Below are 18,390 nucleotides of genomic sequence, written 5' to 3' on the forward strand. Positions count from 1 at the left end.
TGAGATTTGTGCTGGACAAAGCAGAGGCAGGACAGGTTTCTCTCCAGGTTCTCCGGTTTTCCCTGTCATCTTTCATTCCAACAACACAAGCGGGCATAATTTCATTTCATCTGTCAGTCACTAATATTGCCCCAGATGAGTGTGACAGGCTTCGGCAGCCAGCACAATTCCTATCCTCGCCGCTTGATGGGGGCTTCATTCATTCCACTCCTGACCCGGGCGAATGACTGGAAACAGCCTGTGGATTTTCATTTTCAGCCTTACAGCTTGGTTGTCATTTTACTTCCACTTGAAGAATTTGGCTTGAAGATGATACAATCAACATTACCGAACACATACAGCTTGTAAATGTGTCCTTTAATACCAGTACAGTAGATTTCATAAAAAAGTACTTTAAATACTCCTGAAGACTTCAAACTTAGGACAGAACTGGTCATTCTTGCTATAAAAAAAATCTGGCAACTCAGTTTTGCAGGTTTCTTCAAGACGCAGTTTCAAATCAAATGAGAGGGCTATACTCCAGTCAAGTACCTACGATGAATTTCTTCAGGTTGCCCTCATTTGGATAAAATGATTACATGATTGAGCACGAGCATACTCACATAGTTGATTGAACTAAAAGACCCATAAATGCTTGACGATTCATTGGCAGGTAATTCTGAAGAGTAAAGAAAGAATTAAGCAATCAGTCCAGTAGAATGGGTGGATGGACTGGACAACTCTGTTTTAATAAACTCTCTTAACAGATTATTATAATTATAATTATTATTATTATTATCATCATCATCGTTCCAGCCATCTATGGACCACGTTTTACAGTCTTTACGTTATTTTTCACCAGTCCTGACTTCACATTCTGCCAGTACTTCTTCATCCTTGCACTGACTTCTTTCTTCTGTTCTTCTGTGTAGGTTCTCTTCTTCTTCTTCTTCTTCTTCTTCGTCTTCGTCTTCTTTACAAGTTCTTCCCCAGTCTCCTGGAAACCCTTGAACTCCTTCACTTTTTGTCTAAATTTGTTTCTGTCCAGTACGTCCTCTTTTTCTACTCCTATCCTTGCCAGGTCGGTCCTTACTTCCCGAAACCATTTTGGTTCCGTCTTCCTTAGGCTGAAGAAGCTGAAAATCCTTTTTGTCAGTCGGTTGGTGTCCATTCCCTGAAGATGTCCATAAAATTGAAGCCTTCGCTTTTTCATCAATATGACGACTTCCTCTGTCTTCTGGTATAGTTCTTTGTTGGGTCTAAGTCTCCTCTCCCCACCTTTCATTTTCAGGCCCAAGATCTTCCGGAGCATTTTCCTCTCTTTCTTTCTGATGTTCTCTAGATCCCCCTTTCCAATCATGTCCAATGTTTCTGTTGTGTATAGGCATTCAGGTCTGATGACTGTGTCCAGATGTCTTAATTTGGCTCTATATGACAAAGCATTCTTGTTGTAGGTGCCTCTAGTGAGCTGATACCCTGTTTCCATTTTTCTCGCTCGTTCTATCAGAGCTAGCTTCTCTGATCCATTCTCTTGAACTATTTTTCCAAGATACTTGAAGCTCTTTACTCTTTTGACTTTCCCCTCTTTCAACATTTGGGGAGCCTCTTTGATGTTGGTCATAAATTCAGTCTTACTGTATGATATTTGCAGTCCAGTCATTTCTGCTATGCTATAGAGTTGTTCAACTCTTTTCTTTGCTATTTCTCTGTCACTGGCAAAGACTGCAATATCATCAGCATATGCCAGGCAGTCTATCCGTATAGCAACTGCCCCTCTTCCAATACGGAATTGGTGAGAGTCCATCCCCTTGTCTCACACCAGTCTTGACTTCAAAGGACTCCGATATTTCACCCATGAACTTGACCTTTGACTTGGTGTTGGTAAGTGTCTGTTTGATGATATTCCTTGTTTTACTGTCCACACCAAATTCTTCCAGTATTCCGAATAACGTCTCTCTATCTACCGAATCGTAGGCCTTCTTAAAATCCACGAAGACTACAACATATTTGCTTCGTCCCAGCATCTTGTACTTTATGATGTTCTTGAGATTAAAAATCTGCTCAGCGCATGATCTGCCTTTACGGAATCCAGCTTGGTACTCGCCCAGTTCTTCATCGAGTCTTTCTTCAACCCTGGTTTGAAGGGCTTTAGACAGCATTTTATATGGGACCGAAAGCAGCGAAATTCCTCTATAATTATTGACATCCTTCTTGTTCCCTTTTTTGTGTAATGGATGTATTAAAGCAGTTAGCCAGTCTTCTGGAACTCTTTCCGTTTCCCAAATAATTTTAAATAAATGGGTCAATGATGAGATTAATTCTGCACTTCCCATTTTGAGCAGTTCTGCCACAACACCGTCTTCACCTGCTGCCTTGTTATTTTTTAGCTCCTGGATGATTTTGGATACCTCACGTTCGTCAGGTGGCTTTGAATCTGGCATTGTTACCTGCGGTCGTTTAATTGCCAGTCTTTCTTGTGGACCGTCGCAATTCAGTAATCTTTTGAAATATCTGGCGAGAATTTCACAGTTTTCCTTATTGTTCATTCCTAGTTTACCCTCTTCATCCTCAAAACATAGACCAGGTGATTGATATCCTTTTATTATTATTATTATTATTATTATTATTATTATTATTATGGCTAACTATCTTTTTCTCTTTAAGGACTCTTGATACTGTCTTAATTTACATATCTTACGTATGTTACCACCCCTGTACATTGACTTTGTACACATGATGGACAAAGATAAATTTCCTTTTTAATACACCTAAGTTGTATGAACAATTGAATACATGAAACCATTTCTGCGCTTCCTTCTGTTTGGTTGAGTAATGCTAAGAAGCATGAAAAAATCCCCTTTCTCCTACTTTCCCTCTCTTCTGCTACAAGTTACTCCTTTCATATGAGGATTCAATCAATATTCTCAATTCAAAGAAAATCTAGATTAATCTTGTCAGTCTGATTCTAAATCTAGAATGCTAACTGTAAATGCTCGTATTTCCACCCAGGCTATTTTCATCCCAAATCCTCTTTTATCCCAGTTTCACTACCATTTTCCTTTCCCACAAATGATTGCACCATGTGACTACTTTCAACTTCTCTAACAACCTCAACTTTTCTTCTAATATCTGCACTATTATTAATAAGAATATTAAGAAAATCCTCCATGCTGATAGCACTTTCATGTTCTTGAATACCATCAATAATATCATGCCATCCTCCGTGACAAATACCATCAGGTAGTTTTTAACTTCTGCCCATACGTATGTAAACATGTTCCTGTTTACTTAACCTGACTTCTGTCTACATAATGTTACACACCATTTTCACTCTTAAAAATATGCTTTCAAAACTCCTTACTTCTGGAAAATATAATTCATCATGGTTCTTTAAATTAGAAATGCACAACAATTTAACAGTAAAAATCTTCATGTCCTACTCTGATTGCATCTACTACCTTCCAATAAATATGAGTTGACACACCCTATTGTCAAAATATGTTTGTATGAATTTCTACCAAACAGCTGTGATTATGGTGAACAGTGAGATCCAAGGATCTTACCGAGACCATACTGTGCTTTGAATATAACAAATCCCAGAATTTCATCCATTCTTCATCTTCAAGGGATTTAAACATACTGTGTATGGCTTAAAGCCTCGGCAGGTTTCAGTCAACTCTTCAATGTTTCCTGCATGCCATTTGCAATAAAGATATCCCACTGAGAACAAACTAGATGTGTAATTGGTCTCCACTTCTAATTTCTTTAATTGTATTCAGAGGTCAATTCCATGACAAGACATCTCGTAGGTGCAAACTGTATACTTGCAAAAGAACTTTGCTCTATCATATGAATCAACTTTGGAAATTCATGGTAAGCCATGATTCTTCCAGCTCAAGCCTTACATTAAGTATGTGACTAGACTGCAGAGTCTGTATAATACAAGGAACAAAATATTAGGATTAACTAGTATTCCTAACACAATGCATGCAGACAGCCATAAAACACTTATCTCTGTACTTCAAGGCTTATTCTGATTAAGATCAGAAACTAGCAAAGTGCAACCCATTCTCACATCACCCCAACTTCTGAAAGTAGAATTCTCATTTGAAACATTGATGTCTATCAACTATTCTTTGCTCTTTTAATGCTAAATAATAACAAAAATCTGAAAGAGGAGCATAACTAAGGGAAGTGTAAAATGAAATGAACAAACATAATCAGGCATCGCCCTGTTTTTACTATACCTCACATCACAGTACTACATATTATGAACAAAACAGTCCAGGCATCAGTCAGTTTCCTGTACATCATAATAATACGAAAGGAACAGGACGGAACTACTCACACTTTGAAAAGGATGTCCCCAGAGAGCATATTCATATGAATGGAAAGAAGGAGCATAGAGTTGTCTTGTCGATTCTGAGTATTGTACCCCTCCAACAGGCACCGTCGAACTGTCTGGCCCGAACCTGCAAATTCAGCTAGGTTCAAGTCCGTAAATCCAAGTTTTTGGAAGGAGCGACCACCTTTCAGTTCCTGCAAAACAATTTTAATATGAAAATTTGAACAAATTAGCTTTCAAAGGCAAACAGGTCACATACCACGATGGCTAGGAAAACAACAAATAGGGAATCTGCCCCCTGGGCGACTGCCCTAAATGCAGATCAGTAGTGATTGATTGATTGATTGATTGATTGATTGATTGATTGATTGATTGATTGATTGATTGATTGATTGATTGATTGATTGATTGATTGATTGATTGGTTTGGTATATTGTAATTACATACTCACTCCTATACTATAAAAGCAATCCATACATTGGAAAGTAACTAAATCAAATATATGCAATGTTAAATCAAAATACAAGAAATAGCAGCCATATATTTAGATACAAAAGAGAGTGAATGGTTAATCATCAGAATGAAGATAACATGTAAATTGTTTCTTGTAATAAACAATGAGTGATGTCAATTAACTAACTGAACCGACCTTTAAGGTATCTGAATTATGTTCAAATTCATCAATGAAAAGTAGAAGTCAAAAGCAGACTATAAAGTAGGAGAGGAGTTCCATTTTTTTTTTTTTTTTTTTTTTTCAATTCAGGAGGACACTGAGTAGAAAGAGACGTCCGACGTAGCGTAACGGTTAGCACTATTAGCTGCCATCATCGGATGTCCGGGTTCGATTCCCGGTATTGTCAGAAATTTTAAGAATTAAGAATGTCAAAGAGTACATGCAACTCACCTCCATTGGGCGTGTGCCCGAAAAGAGCATCATCGCCGTAGTATGAGGGCACAAGTTAACTTTACTCAGAAAGAGAAACTAAAATGAGTAGTTTTACATTACTGTTGATAATAATAATAATAATAATAATAATAATAATAATGTTAAATGTACGGCTTCAGCTACCGAGGTGCAGACCTTCTGAATTGGTGCCATCGAGGTGGCCTGACTACCAATTTCGACATTCCAACTGTGTTGTTATCTAGCAACGAAAGCGGATTTCTACTGAAACGGATACTATGGATGAGTTAATGTTTAACACGCCAACAACCGGGCGAGTTGGCCGTGCGGTTAGAGGCGCGCGGCTGCGAACTTGCATCCGGGAGATAGTGGGTTCGAATCCCACTGTCGGCAGCCCTGAAGATGGTTTTCCGTGGTTTCCCATTTTCACACCAGGCAAATGCTGGGGCTGTACCTTAATTAAGGCCACAGCCGCTTCCTTCCAACTCCCATCGTCGCCATAAGACCTATCTGCCTCTGTGCGGCGTAAAGCCACTAGCAAAAAAAAAACCAACAAAAATGCCAACAACAATGACGGAGTGCTAAGATTTTTGACCGTTCTTCAAAAATCGACCAAATCAAATAGCATCGAAGCCGCGGATTTGGGATCATTAGTCGGACACTACGACTCGTAAAATATTTGTGACAGGGAGGTTTCAAACATCTGCTCAACGAGTAATCTTAAATAGCTCCATAGCTATTTTATCCCACCGAGGCAGCTTTGACTTGATATCGTGATTAAAGCCACGGGATCTCCAGTTTTTATTTGGAATCCGAACGACAAGAAGTGCCTTTTCATTTCAAAAATCCCACATGCATTGGTCACGATGAGAACCGCGGCAACCTTGAGGAGAAGCCAGAGATGATCCCATTCGCCTTTTATGCCTTCCTTCAATAAAACGTTACTGTTTTTACGCCCCCAATAGCTACTTTTACGGTTTTCTGAGACGCCGAGGTGCGGGAGATGCCGGAATGTTGTCCCGCAGTTCTTTTACGTGCCAGCATATCTATCGACACGGGGCTGATTTATTTCAGCACCTTCAAATACCACGGACTGGGCCAGGATCGAACCTGCCATCTTGCGCTCAGAAAGCCAGCGTCTTTACACCGCCTGAGCCACTTAGTCCGGCTTCTTCAAAAAAGAAAAGACGGATCATAGGAAGATGGAAAAACAGCCTGTCTTATAAACTACATAATTAAGACCTGTAAGGTAATTACGATACATGTTGTGGAAAGGAAAATAACTTTTAAAATAGGGATAAATCCCCCTTCCTCAAATATTTGTGAAAGGGGGGTTTCATATAATCACAATAGCTTCATAGCTGTTTTAACCACTATAGCATAGCTATTTTAATAGCGGAGAAATGTAGACCCATTCAAATATGGTTTTTTTTTAGTATTTAATTATAATTTTAAGATCTCGGGACTAATGGTTAACTGTCAGTCCTGGAAGCTTTACTTTGACACAATTCGAACCACAAAATCTATGAGTGTCTGTTATGAAAATCGAAAAATTACTGGATCTGGATGTGTGTTACCATCAACACACGATGATCGCCATGAACTAAGAAGACAAGGTAAAGTGAAACAAACTACCGTCCTGTATATCGCTATATCTTACTGCTGAAAGAGAAATGATTCCCCTTTGAACGAACGGCTATATTACAACGTCGGAAAAGACATAATTCCCCTTTGAAGAAAATAGGTCTCGACAATCGGAAAGAAAGAGCCAAGAACACAACAGACAGCACTTGCCAAATGCAACGGAAAAGAAAGAATGTGAATTTCGCTATCACCTCGGGACTGCATGTTCTTGTAGGATTTCTTCTCGTGTATATCTTTAAAGATGCTTTGCGATTCGAAAAGATAACACCATAGGAAACCCCTAATAATATTTTCATAATCCCTCTGGTATTGGCTTCTTCAAACACGAAATGTGGTTTACTGCCGAATATTACAGCACAGCACATTAGCTTTACACAGCTAACAACTAACTAGTTCACAAACATGCAAAATAATGCGTTCTTATCTACAGCCATTTCCAGGAATAAAATAAATGTCACTTACGAGCCCACTGGGGCGAAACGCTGGTAATTTCACGATTGAAAAAGCCTAAAGAGCGTAAATGTTTTAAAATGTCACTTCTTACAGATTCAAGAATGCCCTATTTCTGTGTGTTAAGGTCTTTACAAGATGCAGAATCGTTGGAATTGGAATAAACACCTACTATAATAACTTAAGAATCAATTATTTTTTAAATGATTCTGATATTTAACTAATTTAATATATGAGGAGAGGTAAGAGGGCTGTAGAGAAATATTTAGCGTGTTAGTTACGCCACGATCTCGTGAACATGTATCTTAGTGCAAACATGAGGAAAACGTGTTAATTCCCATGGATGAACTGGACGCATTCCTGCTCGCTGATAAAACAAGCGGCTGTCTTAGCGAAGAGGCAAACATTCCACCGCGCCAGGCACGGCCCTAATTGCTTTAGCATGACCAGCAGGAGCGATCTCCAGAAGTTACATTAACAAAAAAACAAGTAGACACAATTTTTTCTCTCCAATATGAACTATGTACAAAAAATTATATTTTAACCGTGCATTACGGCTGATTGTTCATATTTGAACAGCTGACTGGCTGTGCAGTACATTTCAGTTGGCTGAAGTACAAAGGCCCAGACAGGTGCGCACCATCAAGCAGTAAGGATATACTTCTGACTACTGCAGAATTTGAACTCGACTTTTTATGCCCCTAAAATAGAGAATCGTCATAAAAATGAGGCACTTGACATCGTAAGAAAGCGGAGTTCTTTACTAGACTCAATATAAGTAATATATGTCCCAACAACAAAACTTCCTTCACTGGAACATTCATTAAAGTAATCAAATATCCACAAGTGAACAACTAACAGTACACAGTACATATAAGAATATAAACACAGAATTTTAAGTACATATATAATTCCATCGGGTTTTAAAATCAGCATTTGGTTATTCGGAATAGAACTCCCCTACTTTCATAGATTCAAAGCGAAAGGTAATCAACATTAAGTTAGTTTCGAATATTTTCGAAATAATAATGGAAATACTGTACATCTATATTTAATATTAGTTACAAAACATTCAACATTTAAACTACAATTATAAAGATAAATTAGATCATATAATTGTTACCTTGTTGTTAGTGGACCACAAAGAGAAAGAAGCGTGAAGGGTAAATGGCTGGACAAAGCAAGAACCAAAAATTAAATTTTGACAAAATATTAAAGTACCTACAACTAGTTTCTTTTCTTCTCTTAGAAAGTTCAGAAAAACAGCAACAAAAGAGAAATAACAAGATACATTAAACAATAGATAAGCTAAGTAGGTTCACAATAAGAGAACGACTCCCATTTGCCAACAGGAATAGCAGTCCAAAACAGACCAATAAGACGTATAAAATGTATAAATCTTTGGTAAGGAGTAGTCGAGCACAAGCCTTTACACACAAGTTCTTCGGCAGAGGGAATACAGAAAGGTACAAGTTCGCAACCGAAAGAAGACCGAAGGTTTTTTTTTTTCAATTGGCTTTACGTCGCACCGACACAGATAGGTCTTATGGCAACGATAGGAGAGGAAAGGGCTGGGAGTCGGAAGGAAACAGCAGTGGCCTTAATTAAGGTACAGCCCAAGCCCGAAGTTACTACGATGGGACTCTAACACTCCATTTCAGTATTACATAATGACCTCACGTCAAAAACCTCCAATTACTTTCAGAAAGGTAGGAAAAAGTAGGTTAAATAAACAAAAAGGCCGAGAAAAAACTATGAAAATGGAGGCTGAATCCACTTCAAGCGTTCCTAGATACAAAAATGAAATGGCATATGGCTTTTAGAGCCGGGAGTGTCCGAGGACATGTTCGGCTCGCCAGGTGCAAGTCTTTTGATTTGACTCCCGTCGACACATACACCCAGCCCCCGTGCCAGTGAAATTAACCAATGATGGTTAAAATTCCCGACCCGGGACCCTTGCGACCAAAGGCCAGCACGCTAACCATTTAGCCATGGTCCTAGATACAGACGAATGATAAAACCTAATAGGGCTTAAGGCCCGGTGACACAGAGGCTAAGCCATGCTACATGGTGACAATAAATCACTACTGATCTGCATTTAGGGCAGTCGCCCAGGTGGCAGATTCCCTATCTGTTGTTTTCCTAGCCTTTTCTTGAATGATTTCAAAGAAGTATTTTTTTTGCTATGGGCTTTACCGTCGCACCGACACAGACAGGTCTTATGGCGACGATGGGATAGGAAAGGCCTAGGAGTTGGAAGGAAGCGGCCGTGGCCTTAATTAAGGTACAGCCCCAGCATTTTCCTGGTGTGAAAATGGGAAACCACGGAAAACCATTTTCAGGGCTGCCGATAGTGGGATTCGAACCTACTATCTCCCGGATGCAAGCTCACAGCCGCGCACCTCTACGCGCACGGCCAACTCGCCCGGTAAACTGGTAATTTATTCCAATTCCTAACTCCCCTTCCTATAAAAGAATATTTGCCCCAATTTGTCCTCTTCAATTCCAACTTTATCTTCATATTGTGATCTTTCTTTTAAAGATACCATCCAAACTTATTCGTCTACTGATGTCCTCCCACGCCATCTCTCCACTGAAAGCTCAGAACATACCATTTAATCGAGCAGCTCGTCTCCTTTCTCCCAAGTCTTCCCAGCCCAAACTGTGCAACATTTTTGTAACGCTACTCTTTTGTCGGAAATCACCCAGAACAAATCGAGCTGCTATTCTTTGGATTTTTTCCAGTTCTTGAATCAAGTAATCCTGGTGAGGGTCCCATACACTGAAACCATACTCTAGTTGGGGTTTTACCAGAGACTTATATGCCCTCTCCTTTACATCCTTACTACAACCCCTAAATACCCTCATAACCATGTGCAGAGATCTGTACCCTTTATTAACAACCATATTTATGTGATTACCCCAATGAAGGTCTTTTCTTATATTAACACCTACGTACTTACAATGATCCCCAACAGGAACTTTCACCCCATCAACGCAGTAATTAAAACTGAGAGGACTTTTCCTATTTGTGAAACTCACAACCTGACTTTTAACCCCGTTTATCATCATACCATTGCCCACCGTCCATCTCACAACACTATCGAGGTCACCCTGCAGCCGCTCACAATCTTGTAACTTATTCATTAATCTGTACAGAATAGCATCATCTGCAAACAGCCTTATCTCTGATTCCACTTCTTTACACATATCATTGATATATATATATATATATATATATATATATATATATAAGAAAACAAAGGTCCAATAATACTGCCTTGAGGAATTCCCCTCTTAATCATTACAGGGTCAGATAAAGCTTCGCCTACTCTAATTCTCTGAGTTCTATTTTCTAGAAATATAGCCACCCATTGTCACTCTTTTTTTCTAGTCCAATAGCACTCATTTTTGCCCGTAGTCTTCCATGATCTACCGTATCAAATGCCTTAGATAGGTTAATCGCAATACAGTCCATTTGGCCTCCTGAATCCAGGATATCTGCTATATCTTGCTGAAATCCTACAAGCTGAGCTTCAGTGGAATAACCTTTCCTAAACCCAAACTGCGTTCTGTCAAACAGATTATTAATTTCGCAAACATGTCTAATATAATCAGAAAGAATGCCTTCCCAAACCTTACATGCAATGCATGTCAAACTGACTGGCCTGAAATTTTCAGCTTTATGTCTATCACCCTTTCCTTTATATACACAGGGGCTACTATAGCAACTCTTCATTCATCTGGTATAGCTCCTTCAACCAAACAATAATCAAATAAGTATTTCAGATATGGTACTATATCCCAAACCATTGCTTTTAGTATATCCCCAGAAATCTTATCTATTCCAGCTGCTTTTCTAGTTTTCAACTTTTGTATCTTACTGTAAATGTCATTTTCATCATAGGTAAATTTTAATACTTCTTTAGTATTACTCATCTCCCCTATCTGGACATTATCCTTGTAACCAACAATCTTTACATACTGCTGACTGAATACTTCTGCCTTTTGAACATCCTTGCATACACACTCCCCTTGTTCATTAATGATTCCTGGAATGTCCTTCTTTGAACCTGTTTCTGCCTTAAAATACCTATACATACCCTTCCAGTTTTCACTAAAATTAATATGACCACCAATTATGCTTGCCATCATGTTATCCTTAGCTGACTTCTTTGCTAGATTCAATTTCCTGATAAGTTCCTTCAATTTCTCCTTACTTCCACAACCATTTCTAACTCTATTTCATTCCAACCTGCACCTCCTTCTTAATCTCTTTACTTCTCTGTTATAATATAGTGGATCTTTACCATTCCTTTCCTTTAAAGGTACAAACCTATCTTTACATTCCTCAATAATTGCTTTAAACCCATCCCAGAGTCTGTTTACAGTTTTATGTACCATTTTCCAGCGATCATAGTTACTTTTTTTTAAACTCCCTCATGCCTGTTTTGTCAGCCATATGGTACTGCCTAACAGTCCTAATTTTAATACCTTTCTTTCACATTTATTTTTAACTACGACAAAAACAGCTTCGTGATCACTAATACCATCTATTACTTCGGTTTCTCTATAGAGTTCATCTGGTTTTATCAGCACCACATCCAAAATATTCTTCCCTCTAGTTGGTTCCATCACTTTCTGAATCAGCTGCCCTTCCCATATTAACTTATTTGCCATTTGTTGTTCATGCTTCCTGTCGTTCGCATTACCTTCCCAGTTAACATTTGGTAAATTGAGATCACCTGCTACTATCACATTCCTTTCCATATCATTTCCAACATAGCTGATTAATCAAATAATTCTGAATCAGCATCAGCACTACCCTTTCCCGGTCTGTACACTCCAAAGACATCAAGTTGCCTATTATCTTTAGAGATGAGCCTTACACCCAGAATTTCATGTTTTTCATCCTTAACATTTTCGTAGCTTACAAATTCTTCACCAGAATGAATTACATCCCCTCCTACCATTCATGTCCTATCTCTACGATACACACTCCAGTTCCGTGAGAATATTTCTGCATCCATTATATCACTTCTCAGCCATGATTCAACTCCTATTACAATATCTGGTAAGTATATATCTATTAAACAACTTAATTCGATTCCTTTGTTTACAATGCTTCTACAGTTGAGCACTAACAATAATTGATAGTATAATTATGGAAAAAGCATACCATAACAACCGAAATTTGCACACTTGTTTCATAGATTACAGAAAGGCATTTGACTCAGTGCCATATTCCTGGCTTGTTGAGGTCCTTAGAGGATATACAATTGATCCTAAAATAGTGACATTCGTAGCAACGACCATGGGAACTTGGAAAACTAATATTAGCTTCCACAATGGAGAAGAATGTGTGATAACTGACCTCATACCAATGAAAAGAGGCATTTTCTACGGAAATTCCCTCAGTCCGCTATGGGTTTGTCTTGCTCTGAACCCACTTTCAGACTTGCTGAGCTCAACAACCTATGGATTCACTATCAAAAATAAGCAAAGAACAATCTACAAAATCTCACATTTACTGTATATGGATGACCTGAAACTGTATGCTGCATCACAAAGACAACTTGAACACCATGTTTCATTTACCCACGATTTCTCCACAGACATCTGCATGAAATTTGGACTTGATAAATGTGCTACTCAGACAATAAAGAGGGGCTCTTTCTCAGCCCAAGGCATCCACTCTGAAGCAACAGAAATCTCACCACTAACAACAAATGAAACATATCGATATCTCGGATATAAACAATCAGCAAGGATTCAACACAAAGACACAAAACAGGCATTGGGACTGACATATATTGAACGAGTAAGACGAATCGTGCGTTCGAAGCTCACAGGAAAAGGCATCGTTAAGGCCGTCAACATGTTTGCTATACCTATTCTCACATACTCATTTGGAGTAATAAAGTGGACCACAACTGTGTTGAAGGATCTTCAAACGAAAGTGAACGAGTTACTGACAAAACACCACATGCATCATCCAAAATCAGCCTCAGAAAGACTCACTCTGCCACGTTCTAATGGTGGTCGTGGACTGATAGACCTTGAGAAATGACACAGTGAACAAATTGATTCATTAAAGTGCTACTTCAAACATAAATCAGAAATCTCTGACCTACACAGTGCAATAATAAAAATGGCGTGTGGCCTCCGAAGAGGATCGTATGTGACCTACGCATCGTGATGAGGATGAAATGATGATGAAGACGGCACATATACCCAGTCCCCGAGCGAGGGGAATTAACCAAGTATGGTTAAAATTCCCGACCCTGCCGGGACTCGAACCCGGGACCCCTGTGACCAAAGGCCAGCACGCTAACCATTTAGCCATGGAGCCGGACATAGTGCAATGGTTGCAGCAGATAACGGTTTTACACCCCTCAATCTAAGCACACCGGCTTCACTTACAATTGCAATACCCACACATGAGGAAAAGATCGTTCTATGGAAAAAGAAACCTCTTCATGGACGGTATCCAAATGAGTTAAGATCATCCACATATCGACACACAAGCGACGCATGAGTGGCTGCTACACTCTGATATATACCCAGAAATGGAGAGCTTCGTGTTCGCTATAAAGGATCAAGTCATTGTCACAAGGAACTACAGAAGGCATATATTGCATGATCCGTCTGTCTATTTAGATCAGTGCCGACGATGTAACACTGTACATTTCCAGAAACCATCAAGCACATAACCTCAGTTGTCGATTAATGGCAAATACAGTCTACAAGTACTAACATGACTAAATTGCAAAAAATCATTCCCCAGAAATTAGCTCGACAAAACAACCTAATCCATTGTACTACCGCATATTGGAAGTGCAAACCTCAATCAGTCTTGGAAGGTGAAAATTACAAATTTTACTGGGATAGAAGTTTTATCACTGATAAAACTACACAGTTTTAAAAAAATAGGGGAACATGCTCTTGAACGTATGCCATGTTCCACAAAACAATACCTCACACCCAGGTATATTACCAACTAAACATTTATTCTTTACCGTTGAAGTATACAAAAGAACATCGATGGATTTGCGTTCATTTTCAGAACACAAACGGAAATGTCGAAATATAAGCGAAATCAAAGTGATAACAGTCCTCCAGGGTGGATTTTTATCACAGTTGGAGAGCTTCAGTATTGTGTATGTCCTCCACGAGCATTTCTCACAGCTTGGCACCCATGTGGCATGCTCCATATAAGACGACGGAGGTCACGTTGCGGTATCAGGTCCCATTCTTCAATGAGAGCCTGTTCGAGGTCCTGGTGGAACAGGACGCCCAGGAAACACTTCTGTCAAGCCTATCCCACACATGCTCGATGGGATTAAGGTCAGAACTCACTACTGGCCATTCCATCTTTTGAATGTCCAGTTCTCACAAGACAGCTCTGGTGATGCACGCTACATGAGCCCTGGCATTGTCATGCATGAGTACGAATTCAGGGCCAATACCGTATGCAGCAACCAGCACATATTCTGTAGCAGTATCTGCTCGATGTACCCCGCAGTGGCAAGATTACCACGGACGACGACAAGATCCGTACGGTCATCAATACTGATGTCACCCCACACCATCAGAGACCTTGTCCGAATTGGTCGCCTTCCTGGACAACATTTGGCAAGTACTGCTCACCACAGCGTCTCCATACACGTTGATGTCCATCTCGCTGTGTCAGGGGAAACCTGGTCTCGTCTGTGATCAACACAGGTCTCCATTGGAGAAGTTTCCAGTTGACCTGGGTACGGGCAAACAGAAGGCGAGCTGCGCGATGTTGCTGCGTTAAACGGGGCAATCGAACAGGACGTCTGAGTCGTAAGGACACTTCTCTTAACCTGTTCCTTACTGTCTGGTCCGACACCATGACACCAGTGATCTTCCTGAGGTCTTGTTGCAGTTCACTGGCAGTTGCTGAACGACGCCGCAACGCACAGATGCTCAGATATCGGTCATCCTGTGGGGTTGTCATGCGTCCACGACCTTGTCCAACCCTCCTTGCGAACTGGCTTGTCTCACTGTAGCGATTCCACAAGCGTTGAATAACAGACGGAGAGACGTGCTCAAATGACCGCAGTACTCTGTGTACCTCACAAGGACACACGGGCGCACCGCTATTCACTTCGTTTTGAGAGGCGCCTGACAGTTTAATGCATGGCTACGCCTACAGGAGGAGTATAACTTCGGTTTGACATACCCTGAGTAGCTAAGGTCTCAAGGTACCGGTGTGCTGTACGACCATTGCAACCACATCTACCAAATTAACGTTTACATACTAGACGTTACAAAACATGTTACCCTAATTTTTTTTTCAACTGTGTATTACCCCAGGTATAGCTTTTGTAGATAAAAACAAGAATTCACAGCACTCCGGGAAAGAAATGAATTAAGCTATCATCTCCTGTAACAGCAATTAATTCTTTCCAGGCTGATGCAATACAAAGACACGTGTACGACTATTACAGCTCAAAGTCCCTTCTGTCATTGTTATGGACAATGCACCTTACCACTCCGTAATAACGGACAAGACCCCTATTTCGAGCGCCCGTAAAGAACTGTTAGTGGAATGGCTGCAGTAAAGAAATATCCCAGCGCATATGTGTGTGACGAAATTAGTCGACGAGGTAGCGAAGGAACAAGGGCATGAGGTTATTAGGTTGCCGCCGTACCACTATCACTTTAACCTTATGGAGTTGGTACGGTGTGGGTGAAGTGAAACATAACGTACGCACTAATAACAAGTCCTTCGCAAGTACTGAAGTGGAAGGACTGTTCCAGGAGAGTATTGCTCGAATGGATGCGGCTTCGTGGAGGAAGATATTTAGCCATGTAGAAACATTAACTCGGCAATAGCAATAGACTTACATGGCATCATCAATCACTGTCAGGAGTTGATGATCTGCCTAGACGACGACAATGACAACGAAGGCGATGGTATTGATGGCAGTGATCTGGAAGGTATCGAGCCTCTACCTGTATGAATCAGGTATGAAAATAAGGTTTCTGAATTTTCGTAAATTTTATAGATTATACTTGAAACCTTTTGTGTTAGCACCGGTGTGTATTATTCTAACATTTATTGGCGTTGGGATTCTTGTCGGCCGATTTCTTCCGTATTTTCTAACATCGCGATAATAAGAACTTCGTAGTATATGTATCTCGTATCATTTTGTGTGATGAAATATTTTATTGTAAACATAATAGCTGTGTCGAAAGTTCGATTTTTGTCAGCCGATTTCATTTGTATTGTGTATTATCGCGATGATATTAAAAGCATTTCTCCCATGTTTTTAAAAACTCACGTGTCGTAAAATCAGCTGTTGTTGCGGCGGCAAAATCGCTTCGTGCGCCATTGCAGTGTGACCAACATTGTGCGCAGCTGTCATGTGCAACCTTACGCCAGCCCACCTATAATAGTGAAGTGGAAGCCTTTTCTGAGGTGATGTTAAAATATCAATGGAAGTCCTCTTATCTCTACCTTGTGGCTAAAACAGAATAGCTCACAGAAGACAAGGCGCTGAGGGTTCTCGATCCCGTCACCGACGGCCAAGCGTGGTGGGGAGATCTGCACATGATCCCTACCTCTTAATCTACCTACCTTGGGTGCACTCAGTAAATACGCGCTCGGATAACTCTGCAGTTATGTCTTTCTGGACCCATACTGTTATACCTTCTCTTTTCATTTTCCCTATATGAGAAATCCGTTCCTGAAGTCTTGTTGAGATTTGATACATCCTATATAAAACAACAGGTTTAATGGCAAACTCGCGTCCTCATCCCGAGGTGGTGCAGTTCTTTTCAGGCACACCCCCAACGGTCGTGAGCTGCATGTGCCATTTTAACCACATAACAGCCCTTCCGCCATTCTTAAATCTCTGTCAGTACCGGGAATCGAAACCGGGTCTAACCGTTACGCTACGGAGATTGACAGGTCTAATGGTGAGGAACTGCGAAGAGGCAGCGTTCCATGACACGTCAGCGAGCCTGACACTTGGAGATAACAATCCTCGGCTGGTAGTGTAACACTAGGACGGCCACAACGAGGCCTATCGTTCACATTTCCCGTCCACCTGTACTTTCTCCATACTTAAAACACGCTGCTTTGTGTGGTATTTAACCGATCGGCAACATCTTGCTGTGTATGGCTTGCCGAAAGTAAAACCATTATCTGAATCCTGTCAACTGTCCGTATTCGTCTACGTTGCATATCACTGCAAAGCTGGACACAAACTGATTGTAGCGTCGGACAACGCACCATCTGCTACAGCACTCAGGATTAAGTTCACATGACTAGCATACGAGGAGAAAGCATGTCTTTAGTAAACACTGTCGAATTTCAGTGTTGTGATAGTCTTATGAACGCCCGAGAAGATGCGTCGTGCTGACCACACGACCCATCGTAATCTGCAGGCCTTCGGGCTGAGCAGCGGTTGCTAAGCAGGCCAGAGCCCTTTCACGGGCGTAAAGTGCCGTGGGGTTTGGTTGGTTTGGATAGTCTAATAACGTACGTACAGTATGCCGATGCGGCGTAACATATCTCATATTCCGAACTTTTGTTTAGGTGTATATACTCAATAAGGTAATGCCATTTCATGATCATAATTCTACCGAGTCCACGATGAATTACATGAAGAAACTTATCAGTGAATCATGTTCCACGAAGTGCGAGACCAAAGAAAACTATGCGAATATCTCCGAATGGAATGCGTGGTTCAGCCGAGACAGCAAGCAGTCAACTTTCACTCAACACTGTGGCATCTTTAATAACATGTTACATCAGCGTTAGCATCACGCCTAATTACAAGTCATAACAGCTCCTTGAGAAGGCTGGTGCTGAGCATCTCCAGGTAAGGCGACTGTTCACTTCACGGAGAGAGCACTAGAAAACAAAAGAAAGAAAGAAATGTAGGCCTAATGTACCTCCTGTGGGACAAAATTTCTGGTACCCGAACGTCTCTGAAAGTCGTGATCGTAGTTTGTGGGACGTAATACCAATAACATTATTAGTGACAATTTTGAAATCACGATAAACGTATAGGCCTAATGGACCATACAC

General features: G+C 40.4%; 1 protein-coding gene across 8 annotated transcripts in view; it reads right to left on the reverse strand.

Moving 5' to 3' along the window:
* The window catches only part of LOC136858482 (early estrogen-induced gene 1 protein), a 611,382-nt gene that overhangs the window by 113,673 nt on the left and 479,319 nt on the right, over positions 1-18,390 (reverse strand). For all 8 annotated transcript variants that reach the window (XM_068225564.1, XM_067138049.2, XM_067138054.2 and 5 more), the window contains one exon: positions 4,328-4,518. In XM_068225564.1, the coding sequence (XP_068081665.1) occupies positions 4,328-4,518 (191 nt within the window). The remainder of the gene's footprint in view (positions 1-4,327; positions 4,519-18,390) is intronic.

The sequence above is a fragment of the Anabrus simplex genome, chromosome 1 (assembly GCF_040414725.1).
Source record: "Anabrus simplex isolate iqAnaSimp1 chromosome 1, ASM4041472v1, whole genome shotgun sequence".
Taxonomy (NCBI): domain Eukaryota; kingdom Metazoa; phylum Arthropoda; class Insecta; order Orthoptera; family Tettigoniidae; genus Anabrus; species Anabrus simplex.